Below are 17,003 nucleotides of genomic sequence, written 5' to 3' on the forward strand. Positions count from 1 at the left end.
ATATGTAGTGAAAAAGGTCTGGCCAGATAACCACCAAATGATTCATCTTTGGGGAATTAAAACTCATTTCTTTCTCTTTCACTTATCTGTATCTTCTAGTTTGTCTCCACAATGAATACATATAGCTTTTGTAATAACTGTCCTTTTAATTTTTGAATTAAAATAAGCTTTTCTATCAGTTCAGTTTTGAACGCTACAATATTTGAAAGCAACAAATCACCATGTCTCTAGCGGTATGCCTAAGCTCTTGGCACCTAACATTCCTTGTCAGCGAAATGAGATGAACAGCCACCTCACTAGGTTGCTCTAAGTTTTAGATGAGAAACTTTGATGAGATCAAATGCTTCTCTCAGAACCTAGTATGAGGTCTCACCACATAGGAGATTTGGGACCTTGCCATGGCCCATCAGGAGTAAATGACAGAGCTGGGGTGCAAGCCCAGGCTACCTGACCACAAAGCTACATGCTGAACCCAGATCAGGGCAAGGCAGGAAGCCTGATTCCACGCTGCTAAAGACATGATGATGATCATGATGATGCTGATGTGGACTTTCCAAAGGTGCAGACTAATGTTCCCAAATTATTTCGCTTTTATTTTCAAAGCAACTGGCAATACACAGCTTTGAATTCCAGATTCATCAAATAACTAAAACCATTTTATTCTGTATATGATTTGGGGATGAGTTAATCTTTTGAAAGACCTAAGGTAAAATTTTCTGGTCCATTGGAAACTAAAAGTGCCAGTTAGCATCATGTAATGAAGAGTTGCCAGGGCAACCTGCCTGCTCAGTACTTCATTTCCAAGGTGACAGATTTGATGCTGGACCAGGAGACACTGAAAATCAAAACAGCATTGTGTTCCAGAAGAAGAAAGAGCCCGTACATAAGTCATGAATGAAACAAAGAGCTGGGAACAAAGCCAAACACTGCTTTATGGTTCTACCCAGACAGATGTGGCCGCGCACAGAACATAGGAGAAAAAGTCAATTACAGTTCTCAGTGAAGTGGGTTAAGATTCATGTATCCTTTTCGGCTTCATTCCACTTTTTGTCTACTTTTTCATAAAATGTTAGGACCAAATCTCAAAAGGCCATACATCTCACTAAGTGGGATATATGTTTCGATAATTGCTTTCCTATTCTTTCCATTTATAGCTGAGGGTCTCTTGCAGTCAGAGGAAATATTAAGGAATAAAAGAAGTGAGCGTGCTTTGAGGGTGAAATTGGAATTAACTGCAGTGTATTTCCACCACCATTGTGATTCTTGCTCCGCCAATAACGGAGGAGGCTAAGCATGCTGGGCAGTGTGCTGCCCACCCACAGGTTTGCGATGAGAATTTACAAAGCCACAAAAGGCACCAAGCACAAATGCCCATGGAATGCACTTGAAAAATGTTCACCCTCTTCCCCGGGCTTTGCTTTCTAGAGTCAGAAGACTAGAACACTCTCCTGAAGAACAGGACTCTCACTACTCTTTCTCCTATTTTTCCCTTCTGGATAATCACTCGACATTCTTCTCTCTCTCAGCCACATGTGATTAGTCCCGTCCTCTTGACTTTACAAACAGCCTTGGACCCACCCCCAGTGTTGGCACCTGGGACAGAGTCGCCTAAGCCTTGCCTCCTGACTGCCCCTTATCCTCCCAAACTCAGAGCTCTCCAACTATTCTCCACACTGCAGCCAAAATCCAAATTTGATCTTCTCTCTTGTTTGCTAAAAACCCTTCAGTTCCCCTCAGGATGACATTGGAAATCTTTAACTCACCCAAGGCCTCCTTCACCAGCTTTAACGTCTTCCCCCAGTCACACTAAACCTTCTTAGGAATGACAAACTTTCTCTGACCCTTGGACCTCTCCACATGTTCCCCCACTGCCTAGGACACTCCTCCTGCCTCATCACCTTCACAACTCCTCTCTGCCCTCCATCCAAACTTGGACTGAACAGATCCCTCAGGTCCGAACTCTTAAGGCCAGGTCCAAAGCCTCCTCTGACAACTGACACCGGGCTAGGGGCTTATCCTGCATCCTCACGCTGCACTTCCCACTCGTCACATTCGACTAGAACTTATTTTAATTGCTCCTTTCTCTGCGAGATTATAAATTGTGTTTGGGTAGGAACATTGGCTGTCTTGTTTGGCTGTATTCTAGAGGCCAGCTCAGGGCCTGCATACAGTAGGCATGTAATACTTATTGAATATTTTTATAATAAAGGCCAGTATTTATTGAGTGTCTGCTAAGTACTGTCCATTATATGCATTACTTCTTTTAATCCTACAGCAGTCTCAGAGTAGGTATATTATGATCCCCAGAGTACAGATATATTACATACATCCTGGAGAGCAAATTTCTGGATGCTGGAGGGAGTTACTACATTTACGTATTCAGAGTAAGAGCCGGTGAGAAGAGGACAAGTTGAATAAGAATAAGATTTTATGTTTGCCTGCTATTTTCATGGTTCTCAAAACATTTCTACACTCGTTGAACTAATGCTTATCAACAAGTATTATATAGAGTTCCTGTTAGGAAAAAGGCTGTCTTGGGTCCAGCTATCCCATCTCTGGGAATCTATTCTAAAGACACACTTGTACATGTGCCCAAAATCTATCTGCAAGGAAATCTGTTACAGGATTGGTTGTAATAGACAAACACAAAGTAAATGTCCATTAATAACAGGGAAGAAGCTTGCAAAGAATAAGAATAAGATACACTCATGTCTATGCACGCAGAAAGGTCTCTAAGATCTTAATTTTTTAAAGATAATTTGTATAAGATGAAAGATAATTTAGAAAAGATAAAACATATGGGATTGATTTGTTTATTAAAATTATCATGTATATGTATATAAATGTACATTCTGTATACACATACATATGCGTGTGTGTGTAGAAAAAGGATTGAAAGGATATTTGCCAAACTATTCAGTGTTCCCTTCATAGATGAGAGCAGTTGAGGGAGAAGCTTCCACGTTTTTCTCTAAAGGCTTCAATTGGTCATTCTATACCTAGAACGTATTCATTTATTACTTATCAAATAAAAATAAACCAACAAATTAATTAAAAATTAAGTTCCTTTGGTATTTACACCATTTTATTATTTGTTTTAGGTCTGTTTCTCTTAACATTTTTTCTTGGTGTATCATTAATATATATTCAAAGTTAAAAGTACGACCACAAAAACGAAAAAGCACATAAACAAAATCCAAAAATCTTTAATAATTTCACCACTCAGATAAATACTGTTAACATTTTGGTAAAAGAGAAAAGGGAGGGTGAAAGAATGCCATGCCTACATCATACTTATATACAAATTAACATATTATATACGGAGTTTTGTACCCTGATTTTTTCATTTAGCATTATATTGAGAGCTTTTTCCCACGTCATTACTTATGCTACAGAAACACAGTGTTTAATGGATATATGACATCCCATCATATAGATGTGCCTACCAGATATTTGGATGGTTTTCAATTTTCTCATTTTTAGATATAAGGCAGCAATAACAATTCTGACAAATTCTGACAATGTATTTGTCAGTATTTCTGATTGTTTCCTTGCATAGATTATGAAATATCTACATATGGGTTTGCTGGAGGAAAGACTGTAAGCCAACACCTCTGAACACATTGCCAAGGTTGCGCCAATTTACACTCCCACCAGCAGGACATAAAAGTTCTAATTTCATCCCATCTTTGCCATCACTGTTTATTAGTATTTTTTAACCATAAAAATTTGATAATGGTTGAGAGTTGTCTAATTTTTTTTTCAATCTGCTTTTTTTCTAAATGCATATATTTGGTTATCAGTAAGAAATATTTTTGTCTTTGGTTTTGACCTTTTTTTTTCCTACCTTTTTCTCCTAGATTTTCCACTAGGGTATCTATCATTTTTTTATTCCTTTATGGCATGAGTGTGCATATCTGTATATATACTGAACACTGACACTGATTTATACACTCACACACACACACCACACGTATGGATTTATATGGATACAAACACACAAACACACATATCTAAGATATTTCTCATACAACTCTGTGATATGTTAAAAATATTTTTCTGATATCTGCCTTTATTTGATTAAAATATTTTTATGCAAAATAACATTTTTATGTATTCACTCTATAAATCCTTCCCTTATGGTTTTTTCCTTTAATTTTATGCTTATGCTCCCCCACCCTATCATATTAGTTTTTCGAGGGATTTACTTTTCAATGCATCTCAGGTTACTGGAGGTTTAGAAGGAGACAGGGTAAGTGCAAGAAAATTCTATTCCTAGGGAGAGTTCACTAAATATATTTTATTCCAGGTAAAACAAGAAAATTAATAAAATAAATGCAGAGAATATGAGAAGCTGTCAACAAATTTCCTAGAAGAAATGAATCAGTGCCCAGTTTCCCTGTGTTGCTTCTGGAAGAAGTCAAGTTCACGTGATAAGTTGATATCTGACTAATCAGGTTAGAGCTCACTGAAGGTATAAATAGAATCTGCCAGTCACAAGATGACAGCCAGGGAAAGACCACGCACCTTGCGGCAAAGTCATCAGGAGCTCAGCCTAAGCGATCACACACCACCTCCAGAGCAAGAACCACAGGCCATGTCAAACCAGGACACATGCTGAACTCCATGGCTGTAATTTCTTAACTGTGACTAATCGAAAAATTCACTAATTCATCTGCTTCCTCCTGGTTCCTTCCATCGAACCTCAGCTAGAGCAAGACTAGGTAGATAAAGCTGGGGTCTTTTCAACTTTTTATTAGGGGAAATTTCAAATATGTAAAACAGTAGCCAGAAGAGTAGAATGAGCCTCCTCTCACTCTATATTCTTATTACCCAAATTTAACAATTATCAGCTCAAGCCAGTCTTGCTTTATCTACTCCTCCTGCCCCTCCACTACTCCCACCATCCAGATTATTTTGAAGCATATCCAGAACAACTCACATTTCCCCTGTAAATATTTCAGTATGAGATAAGGTCTTTTAAGGATATTATTTGCATTTAGAGACTGTAAAGCCTGATATACTCCTCGTGAAATTCTTAGCTACTGTTACATTGGCCAGGAAGCCCCGGGGTTCCATCTTCATATCCTTGTTTCTTTCCTGTTCCTCATCCCTGTGCAATCTGGCTGCCCCACTGCAGCTGCTCTTGCTGAGGGCCAGGACCCACCAGCTGCCCCATTCAAGGGAAGCTTTTCACTACTTCTTTGCCTTCCTCCACATTTAACCCCACCACGCCCTCCTACTGGAAGCTATTTTTCTCCTTCCAGGACATGACAATCACTCTCTTCTTTTCTGGCTCCCTCACAGGGTCTCTCACAATCCCTCAGTCTCTCTGTCTCTGTCTCTGCCTCTCCCTCTCTCTTTCTCTCTCTGACATTTCCTTTGGAGACTTTTACGATGGAACAGCAGCACTGTATTTAGGAAGGGAAGGGAAGCAACGGAAAGACACAACCTCTCTCAAGTTCTCCCTGCCCTTTGACATTGGATGATGTCCACTCAAGACTCAGGACTCTGAGCTGGAGGCTTTTCAGACAGTTCTGCAGCTCCACACTGCTACCCGTCAGCAGCGAGCCACGAAGAGCCAACCCGACAAAAGCCAATTTCTTCTCGCCTTAAAAATAAAAATGCTTAAGGGCTTTTCTCTCTCCATTTTACTGCCTTTAAAATAATGCTTTTCCAATAGCTGAAATACATTTCTGTTACAACTGTACAAGACTGACGTGAACTACTTTTTATTCGAACAGGAAATGAAAAATATATCAACTAGGGACATATAGAAAATCAGGTTTACCTCATCGAAGACCTTGGAAACAACATGCTTGTCCAGAATGGGAACATAGGTGGGGCTGTGAGGGACCGCTGTCACTGACAAGGCATCCATGATGGTGAGCTTCTTGGCGACCAAGCCGTGCGTCTTGAGCCAGGTTGCTGAAGACACAGCTAAAGAACTAAGAACACAAGACTGTGATGTTTTAAAGTTTATAACAGACAAAAACATAATGAAATTGTCCTAGTAAAATTAAAGTACTCACTCTTGGTCATAAACCTGGCTACCCTCTAGAGTCAATCTTTCTAATGCTTTGTCGTCTGGATACCCATTTGCCAGCAGGATGCTCATTTCTGTGAAAGGGGAAATGGCAGTTGTATAATTTCCTGATATATGGGGTTTTATCAAAATGCAAAAAGATCACTCATCTCTGAGCTCAGTTGTGGCTGAGGGCTAATACATGGACCATATTTCAGAGAACACTGATCTGTTAGCATGGGAGATTCATTTGCAAGATTCATTTGCAAGTTACACTAAAGACCAATGCATAGGTAAACATGGTGCTATCATTGTACTATCATGGTACCATCATTGCTTTGTTTATCTACCTCACCCCATCTTCACTGAGATCTCTCTCCATGGAAGAATGAGACACACTCATTCTCTCATTCTCCAGAAAATACGTTTTTTAAATGTTAAATAAGAACACGATTAACCAACAAGTGTTCAATATTACCCTCATTAGACTACCCCCAAGTTATACAAGGGAGCCTTGATCAACATTTTAGTTTCTGACAGTTTGTTTTGTGGTTCCTCTGCTCTACGCAGAAAACCCAAATCTCTACTGGGTCCTGTTTATTGTAGGTTCAAGTCTCCAAACTAATATTTGGAGTTTTTAATGTACATCCTTAAGTAAACTTGGATTTAGAAATGGAAAGGTATATTAGCTAGTTGAATCAGCAGAATCTAGGAAGGGCATTTGGGAAAGAGTTAGCCAAATGTCTAAGAAAGCACATCCTAATCACCATACGATAAGCTCTTCAAGGATTGTGCACATAGCAGACAGAGGAAGTATGACAGTTTAATTGAAACTGAGGAAAAGCCATCACACCCATCAGCACTGAAGAACACGAGGTTTGATTAAGCTATGACTGAGTAACAACAAGTATAAATTTGCCACTCAGGTGCTTCTTACTACCTAGGGGATTGTGTGTGTGTGTGTGTGTGTGTGTTTAGCTGGGATTTATCATCTATGAACTATTTGAAATACAGGGGAAAGTACTACAGGACTCAAACTTTCAGAAATTTACTATTTTAAGAATAGTGCTTTTATCAATAGTAATAAAAATTATGTGGAAATGTCATATTTTCCTCACATTTAGCCCCCAAAAGGCTGAAAGTATGGGCCAGAGAGGGGCTCTTAGATGGCATCACCACCTGTGAATGAAGGGAAGAAAATAAACCAACTATGAAGTCAGATTTTCAAACTCCAGCCACAGAGTGGCAGCAGCATTACCACTAGCACCACAGTGATGCGAGCCACGTGTCCATTACACACCCGGCACAGCAAGCGCGAGTCTTGCCCTGGGAAAATCTAGTTCACTAAAGCAGATAGACCTGATTTACAATGGAGTCCTCTGAAAAGGAAGCAATCTGGACCCACTTAACGATGATTTGTTTCCCCTCAAAGCATCTATACCCGCTTTTTCAGGAGCAGACACACTGGGTGAAGGGAGGTCAGCCTGGGCTTCCTGACCTAGAGACCCTCTCTGGCTTGCCTCTGTCACGTGGAGAGTTCCAGCTGCTGGAATGGGAAAGGCCGTCCTTCCTCTCACTGCAAGCTGAGCTCTTGAGGGTGGACATCTGGCTTCTGAGCAGGCTGGTTTTGGTTGATTCTGTTGGTGTCACAGGGAGAGGGGTTAAAGAAACTTGGGATGGAAGAAGATATTTTATTAGATAAAACTATTTCCTTGGATCCTCAAAAAAAAATGGCAGTTTCAGTTTCCCAACCCTCAGAGGACAGTCTGCCAGCAACTGAACGCTGTGGTAATGGCTTGGTCCATCAATCTGAGCCAAGCTCTACCCTTCCTGGAGAGAAATCTGCTTCCAAGCTCATTCAGGTTGTTGACAGAATGCACTTCCTTGCAGCTGTAGGACTGAGGTCCCTGTTCCCTTGCTGGCTGTCAGCCGGGGGCCTCACTCAGCTCCTTAAACACCTGCACTCCTACCCACATGACCGTCTTCATCTTCAAGTCAGCAACGACACACTGAGTTCCCTTCATGCTTCAAGCCTTTCTGACTTTCCCTCTGCCGCTAGCTGGCAAAAGCCCTTGCTTTTAAGGGCTCATGTGAGTACACTGGGTGCCCTAGATAACCCTGTCTTAAGGTCAACACAACATAATCATGGGAACAATGCCTCATCATATTCACAAGATGCAGGGTTTAGAGTGGGCCATCTTTGGTGGGCCATTTTAGAAACTCTTCTTACCACAGCTGCTGTCCAACAACTTTATTTATATTATTTTCTACCTTCTGGTTGGGTCCCTTTAACTAGCAAGTAGACACTTATCACACACTGACATTTAATCTGTGTGCTTTAGAGGACAATGAGCCTGTACCAAGACATTTTGATTACTTTTCAAATGTGATTAAATAAGCTACATTAATGGTAAATGTATTCTGTACTTCACAATTTAGAAGCAGAAATATCAAGGCTTTATGTAGTATTTATGAATGAAATGTATCCTTGTTTTCAACAAGAAGGGACTTACCATCTCCTATAAGAAATTAGATAATTAGAATGAAGATTAATAATCTAAAAATTGTCTATCTTTGGCACAGAGAGGCAACATCAGTGGTTTCCATGCATAGAAATAGGAGTGTGCTATTCATTGTTTTTCTAGGCAACAAAAGGGTGAGTCCCATCTTGGTTGCCTCTGTGACCAGAAATTAAGGATAAATTTCCTTGGGAACTATGCCTATCAGCAAAAGAGATAAATGATCCACACGGAAGAGGTGAACTCCTGCCCTGACCACACTTACAGGCCACTTTGACCAGAAGCACTAGGCAAAAGCAACCACATACACTGGTGTGCCAAAATGAAAATGACATTTAGCTCCAAAAGTTCTCAAATATAAAAACTGTACTTTTCTTAAACCCTGCAAATACTGAATAAAAACACATTTTTCTGGCAGTGTATTCAAGCATTTAACTACTCCCCAAGCTCTGTATATTGAATCCCCACATTTCATCACTCTTCTACATTAAAAATTGAAACAGAATAAAAATTCGGCACAGGACTGCCTATCAATAGCAAGGATCCAAAATCTAAGTGAAACGGTGGAAGCAATAAAAGGCCATTAAAATGTTTAGGATGAATAGCAAGTAGCATCTTTAGCAAAACTCAGACTTATTGGAATGGGGAGAAGGCCTGGCAAAAGGGATCCAGTCACACTCGGGGCCCGATGTGGGAAGCCTCTTTGTTCCCAGGGTCCAAGACATGCCTCCCTTGCACAGAGACACAAGGATAAATGGACAGATCATGCAAGAGAGACCAAGATATAGTAATTAGCCCATTCCAGGAGGCCTCTTGGTCTCTCTGGGTTCAAGGATCTTCCCCTCATGCCCAGAGACGTGAGACAGTAGTGGGGGAAGCTGTAACAGTCCTCCCCCATGGAGAGATATCTAGCACCCCAACCTGAGGAAAGTCTTGCTGCTCTCTCAGGCAGCTGCAGCAGGGACCAGTAGGAGCCCCAGTGCCACCAGAAAACCAAGCACCAAAATAATACCATGAAGGCTGTGAAAATTAAATTGCCATCAGAACCACAGCTCACAAAAGCAGGCCAAGGCCTATGTGCTCACCTTAACCAGGGCAAGCACTCCCTAAAATAAACGATTTAAACAGGAGCCAGAGTCCCTTATGTAATAGACAAAATGTTAAAGATACTATTACAACATCACCCACCCTATCAAGAACCAATAAAATCATACCTTGAAGGAGAAAAAACAGTCAAATGACTCCAACGCCAAAACGAATCAGAAGTTGGAATTATCTGACATGAGTCTCAAAGAAGCTGTCTTAAAAATGCTTCAACAATTAATTACAAATTACCTTGAAACAAATGAATGGATAGAAAATCTAAGCAAAGAAATAGAAGTTATAAAAATTCCCAAGTGGAAATTGTAGAACTGAAACATAAAATAACAAAAACAAAAAAAACATGTTTGGGGGCCAGCCCGGTGGTGCTGCAGTTAAGTTTGCACATTCTGCTTCGGCAGCCCGGGGTTGGCCAGTTTCGATCCTGGGTGTGGACATGGCACCACTTGGCAAGCCATGCTGTGGTAGGCATCCCACATATAAAGTAGAGGAAGATGGGCACAGATGTTAGCTCAGGGCCAGTCTTCCTCAGCAAAAAGAGGAGGATTGGCAGCAGATGTTAGCTCAGGGCTAATCTTCCTCAAAAAAAAAAAAAAAGAGAAAAAAACTTGTTGGATGGGCTCAGTAGTAGAGTGGAATTGACAGAGGACAGTATCAGAGAACTTGAGGACAGAACAGTAGAATTCAGCCAATTTAACAACAGAGAGGAAATACCTTGAAAAAAAGATAAACAGAGTCTTAGGGAACTGTAGGACAAGATCAAAATATCCAACATTCATATTATCAGAGTTCCAAAAGGACAGGGAGAAAGAAAGTGGGACTGAGATTATTTGAAGAAATAATAGATAAAAACTTCCCAAATTTGCTGAAAGACATAATGTACAGATTCAAGAAGCTAAGAAAACCCCAAACATAATAAATTCAAAGAAATCCATGCCAAGATGCATTACAGTTAAACATTTGGAAATTAGAGACAAAGAGAACAATCTAGAAAGCAGCCAGAGAGAAAGGACACATTACCTATAGGGGAACACCACATAGGGTGTCAGTAGATTTCTCATTTAAAATGTAGCAGGCCAGAGAAAGAGGCTCAATATTTTCAACTACAAAAACGAAAGAACAGTAAACCACAAATTCTGAATATGCCAAAATTGTCCTTCAGGAATGAAGAGAAAATAAAAACATTCCTAGACAAAGAAAAAGTAAAAAAATAATTGTGGCTAGCAGGCCTATCTTTGAAGACTGAATACAGAACGTTCTCCAGACAGAAAGGAAATGATAAAAGGAGGAATTTTGGAGAACCAGGAAGGAAGAACGAAAGAGAGCAAAAATATGGTACATACAATAGACTATCCTTTCCCCATAAGATTCATAAATCATATTTGATGATTTAAATAAAAAGTAAAACACCACCTGACACTCAAGACAATGATATTTAAAATTGAGGAAAATAGGGGCTGGCCTGGTGGCAGAGTGGTTGAGTTCACACGCTCTGCTTTGGCAGCCCCAGTTTTGAAGGTTTGATCCTGGGCATGGACCTACACACCGCTCATCAAGACATGCTGTGGTGGCGTCCCACATATGAAATAGAGGAAGATTGGCACAGATGTTAGCTCAGGGACAATCTTCCTCATCAAAAAAAAAAGGAGGGAGAAAATAAAGAAATCTAAATTGAAGTAAGATTTCCATACTCACACAAATTGGTAAAATGTTGATGCTAGTAGATTCTTATAAGTTGCATCCATATGCTTTCATACCCAGAGAAATCACTACAAAAACCAAAGAGATACACTCCAAACACTACAAATAAACCAAGATAGAATTTTTTTAAAAGTTCAAATAACCTGAAAGAAAGCAAGAAAAGAGAAATGGAGGGATGAAACCAGTGAAAATGAGTAGAAAAATTACAAAATAACAGAAGTAAGTGCTAACATACCAATAATCACTTTAAATGTCAATGGTTTAACTACACTAATCAAAAGACACATAGTGGTAGAGTGGATAAAAGACCACTATCAAATGATAGACTCTTAGAAGAAATTTACTTCAAGTGCAACATAGGTAGATTGAAAGGAAAGGATGGAGTGGTTATCTTAATATCTGATAGAATACATTTGAGAGCAAAGAAAATTTACATAATAAAGGGATCAATCCATCAGGAAGACACATAGATCCTAAATGGGTATACACGAACTGATTCAGCCTCAAATGTTTGAAGCTAAAAGTCGAAGAGCTTAAAAGAAAAGTAGGCAAATCAACAAATACAGTTGGGATCTCATAACTTCCTTGTCAACAAACGAAAGAACTACTACACACAAAATCAACAAGGGCAGAGAAAATCTGAACAGAACAAACCGGCAAGATCTAACTGACATAGAGGGAACACTGTCCTCAAAAACACTGGAATACCCATTTTTTTCTAGTGTCCATCAAATATTTATCAACATAAACTGTATCTTAGGTATTTAAACAAACCTCAAAAAAAAAGGAAAAGAATTAAAATCATACAGAATGTGTTCTCTGACCATAGTGGAATCAAACTAGAAATCGATCGCAGAAAGACAACAGGAAAACCTCTAAACACGTGGAAGTTAAACAGCAGATTTATAAATAATCTGTGGGTCAAAGAGGAAGTCTTAAAGGAAAGAAAAATACTTAGAACTGAATGAAAACAAAAACACAACAAATCAAAGTATGTGAGATGTAGCTAAAAGGGTGCTGGGAGGGAAATTTATAGCACTAAATGCTTACGTCGGAAATGAGGAAATACAGTCATGTGTTGCTTAACAATGGGAAAATATTCTGAAAAATGCCTCAGGTGACTTCATTGTTGTGTGAACATCACAGAGTGCACTTACACAAACCTAGATGGTATAGCCCACTACACACGTACACTTATGGTGCTAATCTTATGGGACCACCATTATGCATGCAACCTGTTGTTGGCCAAAACATCATTATGTGGCACGTGACCATATCTCAAATAAATAATAAATTCCTAACTCAAGAAACTAGAAAAATAAAAGCAAAATAAAACTAAAGCAGGCAGAAGGAAGGAAACAATGAAGAGCAGAAATCAATGAAATTAAAAATAATAAAACATTAGGGGCCGGCCCTGTGGCCGAGTGGTTAAGTTTGTGCGCTCTCCTTTAGCGGCCGGGGGTTTCACTGGTTCGGATCCTGGGCATGGACATGGCACCACTCATCAAGCCACGCTGAGGCGGCGTCCCACATGCCACAACTAGAAGGACCCACAACTGAAAATACACAACTATGTACCGGGGGGCTTTGGGGAGAAAAAGGAAAAATGAAATCTTAAAAAAATAAATTAAAAAAATAAAACATTAGGAAAAATCAATGAGACAAAAAAGCTGTTTTTTCAGAGAGGGGGACCAATAAATCTGATAAAACCTCTATCAAGATTGGAAAAGACAGGAAGGAAAGAGAGAAAGAGAAGACTCAGAGCACTAACATCAGGAGTGACATATGGGCCATCCCTATAGACCTTGCAGCCACTAAAAAGGTAATAAAGGGATACAGTGAACAAATCTGAACTCATAAATTTACAAGCTAGACAAAACAGACCACTGTCTCAAAAACCTCAAACTGCCAAAACTCAACTGAGATAAAATAGACATATTAATAGCCCTAAAATCATTTTTAAAAATTGAATTCTTAATGAAAAAGCTCCTGGAAAAGAAATCTCCAGGCCCAAATGCCTCCATGATAATTTTACCAAATATTCATAAAAGAATTATATCAATTTCTTTCAGGAACAGAAGAGGAGGGACAACTCTCAACTCACTTATGAGGACAGCATTAGCTGGATACCAAAACCGGATCAAAACAGTATTAAGAAAATAAAAGAAAATTACTGACCAATACCCTACACGAACTTAATACAAAATCCTCAACAAAATATTAGCAAACCAAATCCAGCAACGTACTAAAAGTATTGCACACTGAGACCAAGACGTACCAGGATGCTTCAACATTTGTATATCGATCAATGAGATCACCGTATCACTAAAGAAGAAAAATCATACATCAATTGACTCAGAAAAAGCATTTGACAAAATCCAGCACCCATTCATGATAAAAAAAAAACTCTCAGAAAACTAGGAATGAGAGGAACTTCCTCAACTTGATAAAGAATATCTACAGAAAATCTACAGCTAAAATTATACTTAACAGTGAAATATTGAATATCTTTCCCCATTAAGACTAGGCAAAAGGCAAGGACGGCCACTGTCGTCACTCTTGTTCAACATAGTGCTGGAAGTTCTAGCTCCTGCAGCCTGGCGAGAAAAAGAAATAAAGCCAGAAAGATTGGAAGAGAGGATAAAACTATCCCTATTTGCAGGTGACATATTGTCTATGTGGAAAATGGCAAGGAATACACACACACACACAAAAAAACACAAAACACAAAAAACTAGAACTAGAACTCCAAGAACTCCTAGAAGTGAGTTCAGTAAGGCTACTGGTTACAGGATCAACACACAAAATCAATTGCATTTCGATATACTAACAATGAACATATGGAAACCTATATTAAAAAACCTATAGTATTTATAATTGTTCCCCCCAAAAGAGATAATTAGTTATACACTTAACAAAACGTACAGGATCCGTAAACCAAAAATTACAAAATGCTACTGTAAGGCATTGAAGACCTAAATAAAATGGTCATGTTCCTGGGTTATGTCATGTTAACAGGCTGAATGAATCAACGTCATAGAGAGCCACTTATCCCCAAATTGATCTATAGGTTTAATACAATTCTTATCAAAATCCAAGAAAAGCTTTTTTATAAATGTAGACATTCTAAAATTTAAAAAGAAATTTCAGACTCTAGAATAATTAAAATAATTTTGCAGAAGAAAAATAAAGTTGGAGGAATCATTGTATCTGATATGAAAGCTTACTATGTAGCTACATTAATCAAGACAGCGTGGTTTTGGTGAAGAGATAGACACATAGATCAATGAAACAGAATATAGAATTGAGATTTAACCCACACAGATATGCCCAGCTGATTTTGGGCAATGGCGCAAAATTAATTCAATGGAGTAAGTATAGCTTTTTCAACAAATGGCGCTAGAACAACATCTATAGGCAAAAACAAAACAAAATAAAACAAAACCTTGCTCTAATTCTCACATCTTATACAAAATTAACTCAAATGGATCATGGACTTAAATATATAAAATATAAAACTACAAATCTTCTAGAAAAAACTTCATAATGGCAAATATTTAGGAATTAAAGATAGTGAAAAAATTCTTGGATTTGGACACCAAAAGCATGACCTATAAAAGGAAAGATTGGTAAAGTGGATCTTATCAAAATTAAAAGCTTTTGCTTGGCAAAAGACCCTAACAAGAGGACGAAAAGATGAGCTAAAGACTGGGAGAAAGTATTTGCAAATGACATATCTGACAAAGGCCTTGTACGTAGAATACATGAAGAACTCTCAAAATTCACCAAGAAAAGACAAATGATCCGTATAGAAAATAGACAAAGCACATGCATAGACATTTCACCAAAGAAGATATACAAAATGCGAACAAGCCCATGAAAAGATGCTCAATATCATTAGTCATTAGGGAAATGCAAGTTAAAACCACCAGGAGATATTACACACCTATCAGAACAGCTAAAATAAAAAGTAGTGACAACACCAAGCGCTGGTGAGAATGTAGAGAAACTGGATCACTCATTCACTGCTGGTGATAATGTAAACTGGCACAGCCATTCTGGGAAATAGTTTGGCAGTTTCTTATAAAGCTAAGCATTCAATTACCATATGACCCATCAATTGCACTCCTTGGCATTTAGCTCAAAGAAATGAAAACTTATGTTCACATAAAATTTGTACACGGCTGTTTGTAACTGCTTTCTTTGAAATAGCCAAAACCTGGAAACAACCCAGATCTCCTTCAACAGATGAATGGTTAAACCAACTCTGGTATGTCCATATTATGGAATACTACTCAGCAATAAAAAGCAATGAGCTACTGATAAACACAAAAATGTGAATGAATCTCCAGGAAAACATGCTGAGTGAAAAAAGCCAGTCCCCAAGGGTTATATACTATATAATTCCATTTACATAACATCTTTGAAATGACAACATTTTAGAAATGGAGAACTTCATAGTTCCCAAGGGTTAGGAAAGGGTGTGGAGGTGCGGTGGGTGTAGAAAAGAGCAACACTAAGGATCGTTGTGGCGATGGAAACGTTCTGTATCTTGACTATGGTGGTGGAAACACAAAACTACATGTGATAAAATCGTATAGAAGTACACACATACACACACACGAACACAAGTAAAACTGGGGCAATTTGATTAAGATCATGGATTGTATCAATGTCAATATCCCGGTTGCAATATTGTACTATTTTTTTCAAGATGTCATCATTGGGGGAAACTAGGTGAAAGGTAGGTACACAAGATCTCTCTGTACTATTTCTTACAGCTGCATGTGAATGTAGAATTATCACAATAAAAATTTCAATGTAAAAATCACAGGTTCAGGCTTCTTTTAAAACGCTATGTGAGTTTAGTTTTATTCTACCTTTTTGCATTGAAGGAAAACCAGTAATGAGATTCAAACCATTTTGTTCACTGATACCTGCGTGGAGCACTTTCTTTTTCTGAGTCTTTTGGTTTGAAAGGTCCCCTGGTACTTTCAACATATTTAGGGATGACGTTCGTGCTGATTCGACATCAGAGTAAGGTTTTCCACATTTTTCTGGAGTTGAAACCATAGAACAGATCTCTTTTTGATGCCTGTTTTGATTTAGATAAAAAGTAGACAAAGAAAAAGAAAGAACAAAAAAAAAGGAAGAGAAACAAAATTTCCATCAGGAAGGCAGCGTTAGATCAATACGGTCCTGTTGAACGCTGCAAACTTAAAGAAATGAGCCTCTCCCTGTTGGGTTAATGTAAGAATAGTCATTTATCCCTGCCCCATGCAGAAGACTGGACAGGGGCCCACTCCAGAGTCATTAGATACGGCTGCCATCACAGCTCTGTTCCATCCTGGCTGTGTGATGCACGCAGTCACTCAATCCTCTCTAAACTTCGTCACTTTGCTCACCTATAAAGTGCGGGAAACTTTAGCTGCGCACCGACCGTGTGGGGCTGGTGTAAGGATTGACATGAGGGAGAGCCAGCTGTAAACCCGAAAGCATTACAGAAATCCGTTTCTCTACCAAAGGGTTGAACAGCCAGTTCTTAGAAAAGCCACAGATGGGAAACCCCTGCCCTGGACCCTCTGTGCCAGCACTAGATTGTGCTGAACCATTCTGGTGAAAATCTGGGGCCTGGAGGGACACCAGAAACTCCCGAG

The 17,003-nt window shown here is 39.0% G+C and overlaps 1 protein-coding gene across 7 annotated transcripts in view; it reads right to left on the bottom strand.

The window, feature by feature from the left end:
• The window catches only part of VWA3B (von Willebrand factor A domain containing 3B), a 189,442-nt gene that overhangs the window by 57,956 nt on the left and 114,483 nt on the right, over nucleotides 1-17,003 (bottom strand). For all 7 annotated transcript variants that reach the window (XM_046660379.1, XM_046660380.1, XM_046660378.1 and 4 more), the window contains exons 16-19: nucleotides 16,284-16,441; nucleotides 7,546-7,662; nucleotides 6,033-6,120; nucleotides 5,792-5,948 (exon numbers count right to left, since the gene is read on the bottom strand). In XM_046660379.1, the coding sequence (XP_046516335.1) occupies nucleotides 5,792-5,948; nucleotides 6,033-6,120; nucleotides 7,546-7,662; nucleotides 16,284-16,441 (520 nt within the window). The remainder of the gene's footprint in view (nucleotides 1-5,791; nucleotides 5,949-6,032; nucleotides 6,121-7,545; nucleotides 7,663-16,283; nucleotides 16,442-17,003) is intronic.

This window comes from Equus quagga, chromosome 5 (genome assembly GCF_021613505.1).
Source record: "Equus quagga isolate Etosha38 chromosome 5, UCLA_HA_Equagga_1.0, whole genome shotgun sequence".
NCBI classification, from domain to species: domain Eukaryota; kingdom Metazoa; phylum Chordata; class Mammalia; order Perissodactyla; family Equidae; genus Equus; species Equus quagga.